This window comes from Thunnus thynnus, chromosome 10 (assembly GCF_963924715.1).
Source record: "Thunnus thynnus chromosome 10, fThuThy2.1, whole genome shotgun sequence".
NCBI lineage: Eukaryota > Metazoa > Chordata > Actinopteri > Scombriformes > Scombridae > Thunnus > Thunnus thynnus.
Window position 1 is genome coordinate 10,024,762 of NC_089526.1, and position 20,697 is coordinate 10,045,458.

The 20,697-nt window shown below is 36.9% G+C and overlaps 1 protein-coding gene across 2 annotated transcripts; it reads left to right on the plus strand.

Annotated features, from left to right (window-relative positions):
- The first annotated feature begins 5,117 nt into the window (after nucleotides 1–5,117).
- On the plus strand, nucleotides 5,118–18,412 carry dhdds (dehydrodolichyl diphosphate synthase). 2 transcript variants are annotated; one of them, XM_067600878.1, is made up of 14 exons: nucleotides 5,118–5,210; nucleotides 5,598–5,677; nucleotides 6,801–6,917; nucleotides 7,022–7,164; nucleotides 9,454–9,570; nucleotides 9,697–9,798; nucleotides 9,928–10,042; nucleotides 11,267–11,374; nucleotides 12,219–15,095; nucleotides 16,431–16,448; nucleotides 16,652–16,681; nucleotides 16,962–17,009; nucleotides 17,252–17,308; nucleotides 17,778–18,412. In XM_067600878.1, the coding sequence occupies exons 2-9, from the start codon at nucleotides 5,615–5,617 to the stop codon at nucleotides 12,459–12,461; spliced, it is 1,008 nt and encodes a 335-aa protein (XP_067456979.1). In that variant the 5' UTR covers nucleotides 5,118–5,210; nucleotides 5,598–5,614; the 3' UTR covers nucleotides 12,462–15,095; nucleotides 16,431–16,448; nucleotides 16,652–16,681; nucleotides 16,962–17,009; nucleotides 17,252–17,308; nucleotides 17,778–18,412. The 2 variants fall into 2 exon arrangements, with proteins under 2 accessions (XP_067456979.1, XP_067456980.1); XM_067600879.1 differs by lacking the exon at nucleotides 5,118–5,210 and adding an exon at nucleotides 5,225–5,434.
- The last annotated feature ends 2,285 nt before the right edge of the window (nucleotides 18,413–20,697 follow it).

A 20,697-nucleotide genomic window follows, 5' to 3' on the forward strand; every position in this document is an offset into this window, starting at 1 on the left:
ACTGTTGATGATCTTACTGTCACACCCCAGAGGCTGAAAGCGGAACTGCACTGCAGATATGCAAATGTCAGGCAAGTGTGTCAGGGCAGACAGACTCACTGTTAGACCCCAGTGTTGGAAGAAGTATTCAGATCATGAAAGTACCGATACAGCAATATATAAATACTGCGTTACACGTAAAAGTCCTGCATGAAAAATCCTACTACAGTAAAAGTACATAAGTATTAGCAGCAAAATGTACTTAAAGTGTTAAAGTAAAAAGTACTTATTGGGCAGTGACTGATATATTATTATATACAACATATATACAATATATACAACATCATTAGATTTTTAATACTGAGGCATCAGTGTGTAAGCAGCAAGTTACTGTTGTCGCTGGTGGAGGTGGACCTAGTTTGAACTACTTTATACACAGTTAGATAGTTTAGTCCAGTGGTTCCCAACCTATGGGTCAGGCCCCTCCAAAGGGTCACCAGATAAATCTAAGATGATTAATGGGAGAAGAAAGAAGAAAAAACAAAGTTCTGATACACAAATCTGTTTTCAGTGTTTGGAATTTTTTTTGGTGAAGTAATGGATCATTTGAACACTTGTTGAAATGAAACCACTTGAGAAGTTCAGAGGGAAAAATCACTATTTGGTGGAACTGTTAGCAACTCATAGACATCTGAAATGTGACCCTGACTATACACAGCTTTTTGTAAGATGTCAAAAACCAAAAAGGTGGGAAACTACTGGTTTAATCCTTATCAATGTGTTGTATTTTAAAAGCTTGTTATATTATCCATTATGTGAAATCTTCATCTGAAGAGTAACTAAAGCTGTCAAATAAATGTAGTGGAATAGAAAGTAGTAGTTTCCCTCTGAAATGTAGTGGAGTGGAAGTATAAAGTAGCATAAAATGGAAATATTCAAGTACAAGTACCTCAAAATTGTACTTAAGTACAGTACTTGAGTAAATGTACTTAATTACTTTCCACCACTGGGAGACCCAATGTGTTCAACATCATCAATAAACAGGACATTATGAAATAACTAATCATACAAATGACTACAGACAGATAACATAATAGTGAAACTTCTGACATTATTACTATACAGAAGGAAATTAGTTTTGCACACACAGGTGACAGAAATACGCTGATAACAATATGACAGCAACAATCTCTATCAAGGATATAATTAAAAAAATAAAAATAAAAACAGCAGCAGATCAAGCTACAGACCAAACTACTACCTTCCTGTATATATAAAAGTGGAAGATTAAGACCAACACCAAATATAGAGCCAAGTGAAGTGCAGTTCTAGATAAGATGAAAATCTCTGTATTACATTAGGAGATTCATCCTTTCACCAGCCACAACAATAAAAGAAAGTCTAAGTGCAGTGTATTGTTTTGAGCATCCCATAGCCGTGGCCTGAACAAAGGAGGTCAAACTCCTTATGAAGTGGGTGATCAGCACAATTAAGAATCAGCTGAGCCTTACTGATAATCCTTTTACAATAAATATCTTGAAGGCTTGCTGCACCTCAATCACCTTGCTGGCCACCTTGACCGACTTAGCCAGCCTGTTATTATTTATCAGACCGAGACAACCAAACCAGGCCACTATACAGCAAATATAAACACAGTCAATAAAACACAAATAAAACTGTGAAGTATTTTAATACATTTTCAAACTCAGCTTATTGGTATATTTCACCCTACTTTTCACAGTGCACAGAGTTCATTGCTGATCAGTTCTTTTTCTTTCTTTTTAGACCTATGTGCAGCCCTTGATACAGTAGGCAACTCCGTTCTCAGTTATCAGGTGTTTCTGCAATTTTCGTTAATATTTAATCAACAAATCCTTCACTGTGTCAATTGGTAATCAATGTTCTATGCTTGCATCTATACACGCCTGTTGAGTTCACATTATCCAAAAACACAACCTCTCTTTTCACTGTTTTATCTCTTCTTTATTGGTAAGGAACCATTTGAAATATTAAAAATTAACATTTCAATTTGATGTATTTTAGTTTAATTTTCATCTGCAGTCCCTCGGAGGGTCACAATTAAAACACACACAGTGACAGAGCAGCACTCAACAAACAGGACAAGACACATAAATTACATAAAGCAGTACATCACACACGCACACACCATGTCAACAACAAGTGTATAATTAAAACAAACTGACAGATCTCAATTCATGTCTTCATGTCTTCAAATCCTGGATGGGCTGAGAAATTTCTACATCTTAATGAGACTCAATTATTTCATTTGGATCCCCCTGTTTAGTCCTAACCTGGGCACATTGTTCCCTCTTTGTGAAATCACGTGCAAAAAATCTAGGAGTCATTTTCCAGTTGTCAAGCTCAGGTCAATTCTCTTTTCCTCTGACCTAGAGATAGTCCGCCTTGATTACTGCAACTCTTTATATTTTGGCGTCACTCAGACTTCTTCATCCCACCGTGGTTCATCTATTCTAGGATTTCAATAGTCAACTGAAAATACACTTTGGCTTGTACCCTCTTCCTGTATTTCTTCTGAGGCCTCTGTATGTTTGTTCTCTCTGTGTGCATTTTGTGATTTTATCATTGTTTTTCCTTTCCTTATGTTTTTATGCTCTTCTCTGTGTGCTATGTTATGTATAAAATGCTAATTTTAGCATTAAAAAAATTTTGTTTGATTTTTGCATCCAGTCTGTTATTATTATAGGGAATGTCATTAAAGTGGCATTAGGATATTAAATAATAAATATTGTTACTATTTTTTGGCACATTTTACTTCGTATTGATGACTGTCAATATTAATTATTATTATTTAATTTCATAATGGCACTTTTCAAGTCACTGATGCACATTTGGTCACCATACTCTACATATTTATTAACACATAAATAAATGAAATTCATCTGCTCACATTATTTGTATAACAAAGTTATCCACACATTTAAACTTTGCTATATGAAATCTATCCTTGAATTTAAAAAACAGGCAGATAGTAGGCCTGGTATAAATATAATAAATATGTGTGAGTGATGGAAAGTAGCCAAGTACTTTTACTGTCTGTATACAATTTTGAGGTACTTGTACCTTATTTCAGCATTTCCATTTTATGCTACATTATACTTCAAGGGAAGAAGTATTAGCTATAGTTACTGATACACATTTTACACAAAAAACATATAATCAGTTATAAATGTTTTTTATTGTTACAGATGAGATACCCAGCAAAATATAAAGCAATTAAAATGAGCTCAGCCTTGACCAGCTGCAATCGTAAAATGCTACTTACACACTAATGCATCTGTTTTAGGTATAACCTAATTGGAGAGGGCTGAAGCCCATAGGGACATGAAGTATCAGACAGGGGGCTCTGGAATTAGGGAGAGCAGGGCAGCAGTTCCTTTTCCACAAAAAGGAACTTCATTTCAATATGAACTTCTCCTTTAACTTCATCAAGTGGTGAGCCTGTATAAATTACACAAACAGAGAAATACATATGGCATTAGAGAACAGTTCCATGTATGTACTCATCTTACAAAAATGATTAACTCAAATTCTCATTTGGCATAAAACAGAGTTAAACTAATATTCAAACACACAGAATACATCAAGTAAACACTGGAATTGGCCATAAATGGAACTAAACAAGCATATGCAATTATCAAACTAATAAGCATTACAGAATAGCTCAATACATTCTAAAGTTTAAGCAATACATTATTACTCACTTTTAGATGCATTTTACAAGCACAACATGGTACATTTTAGGCACAATCATTGATCAGACCCTAGTTTTTAATGAGAACTCAAGAGAGCATTTTTAAGAGGTAATCAGCGATTGTTTTTAATCAGGAAGCTGAGGAGCTCTGGCGTTAGCCAACACATACTTGAAATGACTTGAATAGTTGAAAACATTTACAGCTTGGTACAGCAACTTGAGTGTAAAGAGCAAAAACAGGCTCTCCAAAATTGTTAACATTGCAGGGAAGGTGATTAGTAAGTCACAAAAAAAACTTTGCAATATATTTGACAGTGCTGTACACAGAAAGGCTAAACATATAACTGCAGATACCTCACACCCACCACACTCAGAGTTTGAGCTGTTCCCGTCTGGATGACGATTCAGGGTCCCAAGGGCCAGCAGGAACATTTACAAGAAGTCTTTTATTCCCCATGCCACACAGGCGTTGAATACAGAATGACTGCATCAGGGAACACTTCTTATTTTATAATATTTACTCTCTGGTATTATTTATATAACCTATCTGCTGCCACCTGCCAATCTGTATTATTGTATGTTGTATATTTGATATGTTTTTAATGGTGTGTTGTGCTATGTGTAGTGAATGTAATTTTGCTGTTCTCTGGGAGAGTGCAAAAGACAAATTTCCACTCAGGTGTACAATAAAGTCAATCAATCAATCAATCGGTAAGGGAAGACAAGTCTGGTTGGTGGCAGAGCTAAACAGAACAATGGTTTCTCCTCCTTATGGGAGTTCAGACTCGGGGCAGATTGAGTTCACCTGTGTCTAGTTGACTCCAGACACAAGAGGTGAGTCTGTTGCTCCTCTCAGAGCTCAACAGGGGTCATTGCAGACATGGAAGACTTTCAACAGCATCAGTAATAATAATAATAATAATAATAATAATAATAATAATAATAATAATGCAATTATACTGTATAATGCATAATAATCTAATAATATAACACTCACAGGACCATTTTATACTTTTATTTTTTATACTTTAAGTACATTTTGCTGGTAATACTTTGAACTACTGCACTTCTATGTCAGTCAGATTTAAATACTTTTAAATACTTGTACGTATAATAGGGTGTTTTTGTGCTGTGGTATTTCTACTTATAGGATCTTTATACGTCTTCCACCACTTGGGTCTCAAATATTACTGCTTGTCACTATATAGACTAACATTGTTTATCTGTATTGTCTCTGTTAAATAAATTAACAGTTACATTAATACATTTTTTAAATAAAAACACAGTTTTTATGACTTTTGTTTAAGCGATTACTGCAGGTTTTTATGTCTAATTCAAATCTAATAATATCTAATAATAACGCCAGAACGGCCATTTCGTCCATCCACATGCTTTGCAAATCTACTTACCTCTGACAGGAAGTCGTCACTGTGCGGCTGACGTCACTTTACTCCAACGCGGAAGAGGTCGTCATCGTAAAAAATCAGTGAGTTGGAAGGTTTGTGAAATGTGATAAAATGCTAGTCATTTTGTGTACAGGACAGCGTGTGGTTCAATAGTTTGAATGAATAATACAGTTGCCGTTAAGACTAGTTGTTTTGTAGACGTTTTGTTTCTAGGTTTGTGCTTTTTTTTAGCCTCATAGCAGTTAACGTTAGTTCATTGCATGTCTCGTGAGCAGCCAGGCTGGCAGTTAACGGAGAAATCCAACGCCGGCTCCATGTAAAATTATATATTTCTAATATGACACATTAATGAGGCATTCACGTAACTTTGTTGTCGTTTAAACTGTGAGTTTATATTTTCTTCTGTCAAGTGTAGTCTTGTGTTGAGAGGTTGACATTCAAAAAACCATTCAAGAAATATTTTCATCAACTGTTTCCAGACCGTTAAAGCCTGAAAATGTCGTGGATAAAGGAAGGTGAATTAAACTTGCTGGAAAAGATTTCAGCCAATATCCTAAAGGTAAGTCTAAATTTGTATATTCTAATGTACCTCCTTGTCTAGCCCCAGCTTGTGCCTCTCGTCTATTGTAGTTACATTTGTGTCACACAGCTAAGCCTACATTTTTCTGAAAAATAATTACCCTGAAACATCCAGAGGGTCGTTTAACAACACTTACCACTGTTCTGGAGGTGTTTCCAGAATCTGGATGAAGAAATATTCAGACTGTTGCACAATAAAAGAAAAAAATGTGTTAAACCGATTTCTCAAGTCGGGCTTCCAAACATAGGAGCCAGAAATAATTCAAGAACTCAAAATAACTCAAGACTCAAGAGAAATGTGTTGTCAGCCCATTCATATACAAGCACACAGTAGGGATGCAATTTCTCTGGGGCCAGTGGTGCTACGTTTAACATTGAGTAGTGCAAACAAGGTGGACAACATAAAGAAAAGAGAACAAAAAGATGACATAAGGTGCATAACAAGTATGCAAACACAAGGCAGACTAGTGTAAAACATGACAAAACAGTGCAAAGAGTCAATGCAAGAATGTAGAAAGTAAACACTGCAGGCTTACATCTGTTCTCAATTTGTACATGGAACAATAAAAAAGAAGTTGGTTATATTTGTCGTAGTAATGTTACATTAAATTATTTTATATTTTTTCATATAATATCACATTTACATTTTTTGTCATGTCATGTCCAGCTACCTGGACAGAAAATACAGTCACATCTTGGGGGATTGATTAAAACTCTTTCTTCATTCATATGGTGAGAATCGGTGGATGGACTGCTTGCTCCTAATGTCATCCGCTGATGAAAATCTTGAGATGTTGTTGAAAGCCCTGGAAAATGCTAGTAATTGGAGCTCGAGTTAAAATAGTTTTGTCAAGCCACAATTTCCAAGAATCAAACCACTTGCAACAAAAATATTCAGTTTTCAGTTACAGAAGGATGAGGAAATCTAAGAACTACGAATGACTTTAGACTAACGGATGTTTGGGATTTTTGTCAACTAATTGATCACAATTGTTGCCAATTACTTTTAATCAAGTAATTTCAGCATGATTAACTTTACAAGTTAATCAGTCAGTATACCCCAGCTCTCTGTTGACTCCCCTGATCTGCATTGTGTTTCCCAGGCAGGACCCATGCCGAAACATGTGGCCTTCATCATGGATGGTAACCGCCGCTTCGCACGTAAGAAAAACATGGAGCGTCAGGAAGGGCACATGCAGGGCTTTAACAAGCTGGCAGAGGTGAGGCTGCATTAGGTTTAAAACTTGTCTTCTCAAACACATGTCATCTGGGGGGAAAAAATGAACTAGTTGCTAATTAATGTGTAACCCCTTGCCCCCTCCAGACACTACGCTGGTGCAAGCACTTGAACATCCCAGAGGTTACAGTGTACGCTTTCAGCATTGAGAACTTCAAGCGCACTAAAGATGAGGTGGATGGGCTGATGGAACTGGCCAAGCAGAAATTTGAGAGGCTGTTGGAGGAACGGTGAGTTTTGTATTAATGATTCTAAAGATTTAAAATAGCTTTTTCCCTTTGCGGTTTGTTGTGGAACAAATCACATTTTATACATCATATGATTCACAGCTTCCTTAAAGAAATGTAGACAGGAACCAAATGCAGTGGAGTTAAAGTTAGGTATAAGACTGAAACTTACATGTTTCAGTTTCTGTCTTTGCAAAATCAAATCAGGCTTCAGATGGGTAGTGAGTAGCCAAAAGTAACAAAAACTCTTTGAGTGGTGCCAACCAGTTGGGACAGAGCTGTTTTTTTTTTCTAGGCATATTTGCTGTCCTCAAAGGTCATCTCAGCTCTCTGTTGATGTTTTGAAGTCAATACTGTTCATAGATGCTTTTCCAAACATCCACAGGATATTTTGGTGTAATCAGACATGACAGAAGTTGGCAACACTGACACAACAACACCTGCATTTGCCATTGAGTAAGATATACTGTAGAGTGCTGCCAGAATGACCAAGGGGAAGAAAATCTGATTAATAACTAGGGTTGCACAATATATTTGCCAATAGTCTATTGTCTCTATTGCTATTTTGGCTAATACTGACTTTTGTCACTGCAATACCCCCAGAATATCAAGTTAACACCAATGGATTTCACCTCTACTTATACTGTAATTGTGGTCCTTAGTGCAAATGTAAATGTCATCTAGACAAAAAAAACAAAACTTTTTTTTTTTTAACCAGTTGACAACTATGTTGAATATTGTTGAAGCTAATGTGGGAGTATGTTAAACTGCAGTTCCACAAATGGCCACTAGTTTTTGTCTCAATTTTTTCCGATATTGACAAATATTTTGCAAATGACACATTTTTGAGAAATTCACCCTTTGTCAAAGTTAGTTTTTAGCTAAGCTAAGGACTAACCTGTCTCACTCAGCTGTGGTGCTTGCAACTTGCTCACCCCACCTCATTTCCACTCTGGCTCCCCTTCGTTGCCCAGCGTTCAATCTTCTGGCTCAACTGCCACAACGACAGGAAGAAGAAAACCTAAAGTCCGAGCTTCAAAACTGTTGTGTAGAAACTTTTTGGTGATGTTACAGATGCTGTGTAATGTTTTTTACAATCTGTAATTGGTTTGTGTCCTGATTTGTCACTAAACACGTTGCAGATGTCATCATTCAAATTCCTACAACAATAATGCTGTAGAAAATGTGGCATGATATTGGGCTTAATCTTAATTAGTCCTGATACCAATAATATTTTTGGCTTTACCAGCCATGGATCAGCCCTATAACCATGGTTGTTCATGAGTGACTGAGTGAGTGAGTGAAGAAGTTAAACCATTGTTCAGCCAGCCGTGTTGAAGTTTCCTCATTGGTCATTGCTCTTTCAAAACGAATTGGCGCGAGATGATGGAAGCGAAGGACAGCAGCGCGACACAAAGCGACTATATTTCCTGCTCCAAGCTCTCAGCTCCGGTGTTAAATAAAGTCGGCTAAACTCCTGTTTAAACCGGCACGTACCAGCATCTGTACTGTCTCCTCTCTGCCGTTCAAGAGAGCCGGCAAGAGAGATGCTCCGCGGTGCATTTGGATTTTATAACTGAACTAATGCCAGGACAGAAGCTTTTTATTTCTCTGATGTTTTCACATCACAAATGATGAACAACAGCATTAAAACACAAGTCTTGCAGGTAAAACATTCGACTCATGTAGCTGTTATATCAGTTTAGTTGTGGGGCAGCTGCTCTGGTGCACTTGATTTGACTATAACTGCTGTAACCAGGCAGAGATAAGCCTCCTGAATTTGCAGTGCAGCCTCCATGGTCATTTCCCAGGAAAGAGGCAGGAAAAAAACGGCACACAGAGGCATGAGGAAGAGCTAAGGACCCCATATAACAATCACTCTGACAAAACACTCAAGGTGGAGTTAACAGATCGGTAATTAGCATAGTTATAATTAGAATTAAAATAAGTTCTTTTTCAAATCAAAGTATAACTATAAAGCTGCTGCCACCAAGATGATAGTTTATACAGGAGGGTAGTCAGTGTTATTGCGTTCAACACCAACATTCGACAAATCACCTTTATGCACGACACTGGACTGCAGAGTACGCCAGGGAAACTGAGCTCACTGACTACATGGTAGAAATTTCTAAGCGTAGGCACCATATGTGTCTCTGGGTGGGAAATGCAGACAGACACGTTTCAACAGCCTTCTATGAATGGAGTAGTCTTCTCGTTCTCCCTGTTCTTCTTCATGCTTTTCTTGTTTTTTCTTCTCCTCCCAACACCTCTCTTGTCTCTGTCTTTATGTAGGGACAATCTGGAGAAGCATGGTGTGTGTATCCGAGTGTTGGGCGATTTGAATATGCTGCCACAAGACCTTCAGCAGCTGATTGCCAAAGCTGTGTTCTCAACCAGAGCTCACAATAAGTATGCATTTTATTAGATTTTATCTATGACCCTGTGACAGAACTTTGCCACCATACTACCCATGTGAAACTGATTTTATGTTATACATTATAAAAGACTACAGATAATCATATGCTTGTTTTGCAGATGTTTCCTGAATGTGTGTTTTGCCTACACGTCAAGATATGAAATCACCAATGCAGTCAGGGAAATGGCTTGGGGAGTGGAGCAGGGCCTGATCAATGCAAGGTAAACAATGGCAAAGACAACTGAGTTAATCTCATCTATATTCCAGAAACATAATGCAACATAGCATATAAAAGGAAAACCTGGAGAGTCATCGCCTTAACAAGCTGTTTGTGTGTCTGTCGTGCAAAGTGATGTTTCAGAAGCGTTGCTGAGTGAGTGTCTGTACAGCAATAATTCTCCCAACCCTGACCTGCTCATCCGTACCTCTGGAGAGGTGCGACTCAGCGACTTCCTGCTTTGGCAGGTGAGGATGAGAATGACTACATTGAAAAATTACACCAATTAAAGATGAGTTGTTTTCATTAATAGGCTCCTTGAGAGATCTCACTTACACTTTAGAGACAGCAAGGTAAGATTTGGAGACAGGTGTTTTGAGTATTTTTGGGATCATTGCTAATTAGGAGTAACAACTATTTTTTTTCTGGTACAGTAGCTGTAACCCTGGCAGCTAGACTTGTGTTTCACGTTATGTTGCTCAAAGTATATATGATTTTTGTTGGATTTCAAATTTCTCTCTGTTAATATCTTAACATGTTAGGATCTTTTCTAGGAAAGACAGACTATTGTTTTCACAGAAGATTTTTCTTGATTGCTTTTATGCTTGTAACAACACTGTATTATCCACCAGATTAGGGGTGTGGCCTATTATAGACAGTATTAACCAAATGGAGAATTCTTTTAAATGATTTGGACACTTAAAGGTATACTATGCACTATTTGTCAGTTGGTGTTTGTAAACACAGCATTCAAAGTTGGCCCCTCCTCCCCAGGTCAATGAGCAAGCTAGAGAGAGAGAGAGAGAGAGCAGCGGTGGTCGAGCGAGCTAGAGAGTGAATGAACAGAGTGAGCAGCACTGGCGAAAACAAAGCTGTGAATCAGATAAATAAAATGTTATTTTCTGTTTATTTCACAGCAGTTACGTTCTAAAGCACAAATAGACGCGCCCACACCCCTGCACACCCCTGCGATAAGGTGCAGTATTGCTTTATTTTGGGTGAATGCAGAACTGTGGCCTCTCTGCTCTGCGTGTATGTAGCTCAGCCCCGCCCTCAGTCAAGCAGACACACAGACCTGCAGCTCTTTATACATCCATGACACAGAGACAGAGAGCAGAGCGGAGATGAGGAGAAAGACTGAGACAGCGATGTAACCTGGTGTCCCAACCTCACACGATGCGCGCTGTTATTGGCTGGGGGATATACACCCACTGCCCAAAGGTTGACGCCCAGAAACATAGCGAACACAGCAAAATAATAAGAAAATACAGACAGAGGGCAGATAAATACACCACCACACACTTCTAGTGGGTCAGAAGTGATGATTGAGAGGGATTACTTTTGTATGAGTCTATATGTTGTTTTTTAGGAAAATCCTTCATAGTATACCCTTTAAAGCATCATACTGTCAAAGACTCTACAGCTGCTTCTCTGTGACTTGCATTGATTTTCTTTTATCCTCCATCCTACAGACTTCTCACTCATGTCTAGTGTTTCAATCAGTCCTGTGGCCAGAGTACTCTTTCTGGAACTTATGTGAAGCCATTCTCCAATATCAGTTAAATCACAAATCCATTCAGGTAAGCCTTTTTATTGAGACACCATGTGTGTGTTGCCACCAATATGGAAATGTGTATTGGAAAAAGTATACAGGGGGCTTAGCAAAATAACAAGAACACCTCAGATAAAGTGGCTTTGCAATAAATATAGATTGGGAGAGGGTCATAATGATTGTTATCTGAGACATTGCCAAACATAACAATTTAAGTCAATTCTCTTGTTTTTGAGACTGTAATGTTATAAAGCATATATCCTAATACGTGTGTTTTCAGTCAGTGAAGGTGAGGGACAATGTGTTACTTTGGCATCTCGTTAACAGCCAAAATAATTGCTGGTTCATCAGCTGCAAACACTGTGACATAATATGGCAAGGAGAGAAACATCAAAATCCTGGAAACATATTCCACAGAGTATCAAACGATGGCCTCAAAAATTACTGAATCATCAAATTATCAAAACCAAATAATTGCCAGTTTTACCAAATGGGTATCTTCCACAATGATGATAGATTGTAAAATGTTTCCATTATTTTGTCCAACTGCTGTAAATCCCAATATTGGTTGGTATTCTGTCTCTAAACATTTAAAACAATTATTGCATGTGTTGTTGCAATGCTGCAAAGGCTGTTTCCTTATTGCCTCACTTCTTTCACTCCAGCACACTTGGTAAAAAGATAAGTTTTCCTGCCAGGCCAATTTAGCAATACTCCTTTTATAAAGTAGTTTGCATAACATGTAGAGAGCACTGTGAGTCCCAAAGAATTGCATTATTGTCATAAAAAAGGGGAATCTTTTTTTAGTAATTGCTTATTGAAACAATTCCCACTTATACATGACTAATTAGAATTTAATGTGTGTATTTCAGAAAGCAAGAGACCTCCATCGAGAGCATCAGGCCCTACAGCAGCTAGAGGCGGATCGTGCCCGCGTAGAAGAACACCTGCAGCATCATGGGAATGGAAAGCCTGTCGACACCCAGAGAAGACAGGAGGCACTGCTGCACTATACTGCCTGCCGGGAAGAACGAGTTCAGGAATTCCTAGACGCACTAAAGCACAAGAGAGACTCTTTCTTTAATGACTTATGCAGCTCAGCCATCTTGGCCTAGGAAGGCTCTAAAGAACAAACCCTATGTTGAAGTGGGGATGAAACCTCTCCTTTCCTCTTCCCAAAAGGGCTTCTGTGAAAAAGGGAAGAGTGAGTGAGTAACTGGGAAGGGTTTCACTTTGTTACTGATGTGTACAAGACGAGAGGGAAATTTTACCCCTATGGGGCTGTAGAATAATTGTGATATTTATGATTGTAGATTTTAAAAAAGTCTAACACATGGAAATGTCTGGTCAAGATGTAGTTAAATAATTGTGTTAATTGTCTGTCAAATGCATGCCATTGATCGGAAGCTCAAATTCTATGAGTGAAAGCCAGGGATCCTGTGTTTTGGAAATGTTTCCAACGCAGTTCTCCAGATTAAATCAATACAGTTTTGCATTTTTGTTGAGGCCTAAAGAAAGTGCCAGTTGTTGAGTGTGATGTTGATGACATAACTAGATTTTGACCAGCTTTTTGAAACAGAATAAACTATGTCAGATGTCATTAAATGATGTATGTTTCACTCCTTTGTACTTACGCCGCATGCCAAAGTTACAGCTGGTTTTGAACAGTTGCCCCAAGTGTTCTTGTGTCAATCTAGCTTTTAATATATCAGTATCTAATATCTTAATTTGTGCTGCGGCAAAATATAATTTTTGCAAGGTCCATGATGCTGGTGTATAGCAAATAACATGCATACAAAGACTGACAAATTATCCCCCCCAGTAAGTAAAATAGCACAAGCAAAGAAACACTAAACACTATTTTTTCCAACGCTGTGTTTATAGGTTTTTGTTCATTTGGAAAAAACAGAACACTTCTAAACATGCACAAAAAACATTCTTTCTTTCCCCAGTAATACAACTTTGTCAGTTAAAAACGTAGCAAGCATAACATTAAATATAAATAAGTAATTACAGAGGGAAAAATAAATAAGATCTGGAATAATAATAATAAGAAATCAAAAAATATGTACAGTATATTTTTTAAATGTACATCTTAGAAGCACAATCAAAGTAAACAATGAGTTTTGTACATTCTTGTCAACATCCTCTTCTCTATCCCTATTCTGAATAGTACTCTTGTTGTAATACCAGTGGCAGACAAACTTGGAGTGAAAAGATAAGTAAGAACCCAGATCATAAGCATCTTCACCACCAGGTCTGTCATTAAATTATTAATTGTATAAACAAATCTGCCTACATCCTATAAAAATCCTCAATTTTATCTCTATGTAAGCCAATTTTTCTCCTTCATTCACTGACTAGTATAAGATCTTAAAGACAAGAATTAGGACTTTGAAAGTCTTCTATGAACAGTGGTGGCATGTTTGTATATTTACTATAGTACTATGCTACTTAATCTTCCTCTCCGATACATTTCAGAGGGAAATATTCTACTTTTTACCTGATAACATTTATCTTCGATCTGTACTTTACAAATTAATATTTTACATGCAAAACATATGATCACCCTCTTACATATAATGCATTGTTTTAGATTAAACTACTCAACTGTATGTAAAGTAAATTAGCCCTTTCTGGGTCAATTACAATAGTAAAATTCTGCTTATTATTTTATGCATCAGTTATAAACATCAAATAATCTGTGGTGGAAGGTAACTAAGTTTTTAAAATGTACTCTACTGTACTCGACTGTACTTACGTACAGTTTTGAGTTCAATCAGTGTAATAGGTTTTACTTAAGTAAAGGACTTGAATACATCTCCAACAGTTGTATGTCTTTCTTTTTTGTCATTAAAATATTTACTTGTGTTGAGTGCAATTGGTTGCAAAAAAATTGTGATTTTTTTCCCCAACTTCATTGGCCAAATATTGAAATACACAACACACACAAATAACACACGAATACAGGAAAACCATCACACAAAACAAACAGTTGGACAAAACCATAAAAGACATAGACCAACATACAAGACACAGGAATAGAATCATATAAGTAAATACATAAAATAAATAAAGATTACAGGTTTACGTAAGTGACTTCTGAGTGTCGAGACAGCAGTAAGGCATTTTTGTGGTTCTTCATATGGCTTAAGGAGTGCAGGGAAGTTTTAATTACTGCAAAGAAAGCAACAAGAAAGCAGCAAACTAGTTGAGGATTTAGAAAATTTATGTTTGTGGATATAAAATTTAGCCATATTCCCTCCACCACTGTCCAGGAAATCTTCATTCAACTTGCTTTTTTTCTGTCAATGCAAGATTTGTCAGCACAAAAAGTTGAGTTAAGCCAGCTAACAGTGTGAAAGTAAAGTGTGCCTAATATCTGTATAATTGAGTATCTTTTCTTCGATCACAACCCAGTGATTGATCCCTCAGAAACGGTCGCTACGCCCCCTCGCGGCACTGATCAGTATTTTCCAGACTGCCTCCTGCCTCTTTAACAAGTGGGCGGTGCCTGTAAACACGTGACGCATTTGCATCCAATGACAGACTTGGAAATACTAAACTGGTTCAAACCGGTTTCGTTCTTATATTTCAGCGTATAAACTACAAAAACATTCGTTTGCATTATACATTCGCCATTTTACACAGCGTCTGGTCGGCTGAAGTCTGAGATCTCTCCGAAAAAAAGCTCGTTTTTACGGTCATATTTTTGTGCATTTTCTGCCAACAACATGGGCAAAGTGAAGGTAAGATTTTTATTTTACTTTATTTTAACTCCGCGAATTAGGTTCGTGTCGATAACTTGAGGTGAACGGTAGGTTGCGTTTGATATTTCTGCATCAGAGGAACGTCATCATCCCCAACAAACGTTTACAGCTATGGCGGACCCGACAGTGGGGACCTGTTCAGGCATCCTCCCCGTTTGTCGAAAATTATTTAGGTTTATGTTCTGGCTGACAACGTAAAAATATTTCCAGACGAATAACGTTCATAACAACATTTCCACGTCCTGCGCAACAGCTCTCACAAGTGCAGCCGTTGATAAATTCAACCACTGTCTTGCCTGTTATCTCTGTGACAGTCGGTTGGAGGGAAAAAAAAAACGACGGGTTAAACAACAAACTTTCGACCCATGCAGTTAAATGCGTAGCTATCACCTTGAACGCATTTTTTAAATTAGGCAAATGACCTAATGGCGAGCGGTTATCTATCAATCAAAATAAGTTCAAGCACAACCTGCCAATTTGAGGAAGGAGTGGGGGGAGGGGATGTGGCTTTTTTTTTTTTCCTCCACTCTGTTTTGAATAAGAAAAGTCGGACTTGTTCATGCATACAGTTTAAAACAGGATTAACATGTCATACATTTAATCAACAATGGCCTTTGTAAATATCTAACTGCCAGTTTGAAGATGTTATCGTACATTTGAATTTGCATAACAGCAAATGTAGCGATGTGACATGAAATTTTGTTTGCCTGCATGATAAGTATTTTTGATTCAGTAGGATTATGATTCTTTTTTTTGTGTCGAGATTACATATTCTGTAGCAGCGTGTGTTGGTCTCTTAAAATACCAATTATTCATTTAAAAAAAAAAGATAAAAACTATTAACAGCTTTTCTTAAATATCAAACACATTTTTTATTTATTTGCAACCTCTGTATGATTGCGTTTGGCTGCATTTATGATCAGTATTGTTATTGTTATTAGTGGTGGTAACAGATTAGTAAAGGAGTAATCTTATCAGTTTCCCAACAGCTGTCTGTCGGCGCGCACTGATACAAAACAAAGGAAGCTGTCAGGGCGCCAAAGCGGTGTCATGGTGACAGGACAGCCCAAATTTGAATTCAAATATGCGCGGGAAGTTCTTTTGTGATGTTCAGTAAGATCAGGATGTGCAAGTTTCTCAATTTGTCTTTAAACTGTGTTTGTGTATGTGGGTGTACAAGATTACGGCTGCAGGAATACTGACATCTTGATATTGTGTGATTTTTAAGATTGTTGTTATCAGCTGACATGTATAATGCTGGTAATCAAACTCAAAATGTGATATATTTTTTTTTTGTTGTTCTTTGTCTTCCAGCAAGCTGTCCCACCTGAGGTTTGTAAACATGTTTGTTAATATTGTTATGATGCTTTTTTATTGCAAGAATATTATAAATAGGTGGTTTTCAGAAATTAATTAAGACTGCATTTTACTTTTCCAATAGATTTGGGCTTCTGATATTTGTAGTTAATTCTGCTTTTACTGTAAGTATAGTTTGATAGGTTTCACTAACGTTTTTCTTCCTTTTATCTCTACAGCAAAGAAGAACTTCCCCACGACTGGCTTTGGTAAGCTTCTCAGAAACACAGTATTGCTATTTCGATTGGTGTCCCTCCAATTTATCAAAATCCCGTTTTAAAAAAGTTATTATTAGTGATAAGGGGAAGTAACATCCTATTTTAAGTGTTTTGAATGCAATGAAAGCAGAAGGATGATTTTTAGAGATGGTCACAAAATTAGAAACATGCTCAGTGTCACCAGCCATTATTTTTCACCAAAGTCAGTGCACTTCTGTTGTGTAATCTGCTGTTGCAAATAAGTTGAAATGTCTCTCTTCTTGTTTTACAGAAACCTAAAGCTGCACCAGTGGAAGTTAAGAAAAAAGCTGCTGCAAAAGTATGAAATTGATAACTCTTAACTGATTCCTCTGAATTCTGTATGTCATGTGTGAAACTTATTTATGGCCGTCAGTTCTCGGAAGGGAAACTGAGTTTGCACCAGTTCCAGGGAACCTTTGACATACAGTTGTGATGTTTTGGTACTCTAAATGTTGTTCATTATTCTGAAGCATGTGGTAATTGTAATACTGGTTAGAAAGCTCTAATCTGTTAGTAATATATTGTCATGTTATTTTATAGAAGGCACCCAAAGCAAAGAAGGCCAAGCCAGCAGAAAATGGAAACACCAAGGCTGAGGTTTGTTTGTTGATGAAAGAATAAAATCCACTGTAAATCTTACACAACATAAATTTTCTTCTTTTTGTTTATATAATTTGCTCTGGAAATGCCTGAAATGATGCCACCTAAACTTAAGCCCTTAAGTGGAGCTGGATTATTATTATCATATAAATATTTAATAAAAATAAATAAAATGGTTTGTTGATGCACTTCTGTCATAAATGCAGTCGCCCTGTCTCTTTGTCAGCAATTTGAAATCATTTATAAGAGAGTTATATTTTTAAAGTTAATGAGCTTTTTCAATTCCATGTGGTATTAAAATGGTTTTTAAATGATGTGCATGACTTGATGAAACTTGCTGGCACCCTGTAACATACTGAATAAGATGAAATCACAGCATGATGGTGGTCACAGTAGAGAATGTACTGTCATGTTGCCAAGACAAACCATGCTTGTAACGTGCTGCTTTCTTATTTTCTTTCCCCAGGAGCCAAAGGCCGAAGCCACTGAAGCCAAATGAATAACGGTTGATGTGCTCACTCTGTGTACTTGGTGATTGTACAGTTTTAAATAAGTATTTTTTACCAAGTTTTATATTACAAATGTCATTTATAGATTTGTTTTGGGCTTGCACTTGATGTAACAAAACTTGTTCTCACATCCATATCCATTACCGTCCATATCTTGTAGACGTGGCATTTTTAGTTTGTCTAATGCTGTTTTTTTAAACTGCTGAGTAATAGATATTTTCCAACACGTTGGATTTTGAATCTAATTTTAAACATTATAAGGCAGCTAAAGCATATTGTTAAAATTCTAGGGAGAATAGGAATTTTTGCCTTTTCTCCTTGTGTGTTAATGTTGAACTAATAAAAAAGAATTGCTTACCAAATGTTTTGAAACACTGTATATTGAAATGAGATCTAGTCAGTAAAAAAATGCCACAAGAAAAAAAAAAAAATTATCGTAGGTCAAAAGTTTGATACATCCCAAACATGTATGATGTGAACTCGAACATCTGATGAGAAGTTCTGTTAAGTTATGTCCTGTTAGGGGAAAAGGAAGCTTTTCTGAATTCAATGGTTGATCTAAATGTTCTTGAATAAAAAATTTTAAAATGTCTTTATTTTGTGAAATGAAAACCTGGAATACCGATAAATCCCAGCTTCCCTTCAGAAAGTAATTAAGTAAAATCTAATGTTTTGTTATGCGGTTTAGGGCCGAGGACGGTGGTGCCAGGTAGGCTCAGCTTTTGACAGCATAATTTCTATTTTATGTCTGTCTCTCCCTTAAATAAATACCTGTCAGTGTTCTTGGCTGTAGGGGTTGAGTCAAAATTTAAAAAGCAGTCTTGAGAACATAAATCCTTTAACCAAGTAGAAGCAAAATTACAAGTAGGCCACCAAAGGATAAGTTCACATGTTTTCAAGTCTGTCTTAAAACAATAGTCAGGTGTCTGTAAGTACACTTAAACAGGTTTTACTGGTCATTCAAGAGATCCACTCATGCATTTCCGATGTGAGAGACTGTACAAAATCCAAACTTTTATGGGGCTTCAGTAGTCTGAATTAAGGCTAATCAAGTTGGTATCATCCAAGACTACAGCCTTCCTCTAGACTATGTGTCCTTGTTGGGCTGTGGTGGACACACAGTAACACAAAGAGGATATTCTACACTAAAAAGACTTAACTTTATAAGATACTCTGTGGATTTTGTCCCTGATCACTTACATTGAAACTGCTCTGCAAACCGGGTTTTCTCAATCACCAGCATGAACAGGAGGAATGATGTCTGACTCTGTTCATATGGACACCTGACTGCTGTTTTAAGACAGACTGGCTTAAAGCTACAAAACCTACTAATACATTTATGAAAGAGTCTTTTATATAGTCTAAATTTACTGGTGCAATTAATAGCATTTTACATTGTTTTTGCTTCGACCTGCTCTCAACAGAGAAATCTAGTGACGCTAAAATAATGTAATGGATGTTGCACAAAGTTGAAATACTCTAAAAAGTAAATTTGCTTGTTGGTTTCCCACCTGTGGCAAACCTGAGTGTCTTCACACTGTAACACCGGTAGAGGGCGGTGTCGCATCACTGCACAGAGGGGAGATACTACTGTTTATACCAGCTGGGGTCACCCTCAACATTAACTTGTACAGCCTGTGAAAACTCGGTCAAATATGACGCGTATTGTTTTGAAACCGTTAACCAATACTTTTGCTTGGTCCCACCATGAAGATGTTGCTCTGTTTTACAGTTTAATTGATGCATTTAATGTCCTGTGAGCTCCCATTAACAGTGAGATAAGGGACTGCAGGAAAAGATTACTTCCCATTTTAACCCAAATATCTGATTAACGTGATTATGATTCAGGGTAAATGTCTCATATGTATAATTATATATGTTGTATGTATGTAAAGTATTGTATGTGTATGTATTTGAAAGATTTTATCAGCCAAAAATGTCATGTGTGTGTTTATATCTGTTCTAATATATTAATTTGATATTTAATTGCACTATTTTTTCTATTTGTCATGTTTGTTGTACATTGGTTTTGTTTGTAAAATTGTAATAAATATTGGAAGTACACTCTCAGGAGTCTGTTCTGTTCTGTTCTGTTCTGTTTTGAGCCAGAATTTTTTCAATTTTTGGAACAGTTATTGACAAAAACAATCTCACCACAAGGTCCTCTCTGTAGCTGTTCTGGACCTTTCAGTTCACATGATCTTCCTCAGCATATGGAGTTCGAGCACTTTAAGGACTATGTCGGTTTAACCTCTTTCAATCTCAATTTACAAGCCAACATGGACAAACAGTCATTTAAGAGCTCAGGAAAAAAATTAAATTTGAACATCAACTCTGAAGAAGATTACAGTAGAAAAGCTCCACAACGAGCCATTGAGTGGACCTCGTGGTGATACTGTGTCTAATCTTATCTATTCTCTAATGAATTACCAGACTGCAACTTGACTGACTGCTCAATTTATGGATTATTCAAATTTTATCAAATGCAACAGAAAGAAAATGATGAGTTCATTCTCGACCTTGGAAACAGCAGCTGGTCTCACCACAAAGTCCATTTAGTAGCTGTTTTGGAAAGGTTTTTTTTTTAAACTTTAAGGACTTCTCATATGTGATGGCATAAAAAATATTTTGTTGGCTGTATTAAAAAAAATTTACTCAAAAAATGTCACAATATTCCTCCAAAAATTGTGTTTGTGCATCCAACTCAAATATAATTTGTCAAGGTGACTGTAACATCCTTCATCCTTGTAGTTAGAGTCAGTGGGGTCATATAAGTTCTTAACCTGGGAGAGAAATATAGCGCACATACTGTATGTTAAATTGGTTAACTGTTATGTCACTCCACATGTGGTAAAACCAGTGAGGGGGTGGAAGGTG

Bases quoted from the DNA above. Each gene is read 5' to 3' on its own strand.
- dhdds (XM_067600878.1), top strand. From the start codon at position 5,615: ATGTCGTGGATAAAGGAAGGTGAATTAAACTTGCTGGAAAAGATTTCA. The intron at 7,165-9,453 runs GTGAGTTTTGTA...GTCTTTATGTAG, and splicing joins GAGAGGCTGTTGGAGGAACG to GGACAATCTGGAGAAGCATG. The intron at 9,571-9,696 runs GTATGCATTTTA...CTTGTTTTGCAG, and splicing joins TCAACCAGAGCTCACAATAA to ATGTTTCCTGAATGTGTGTT.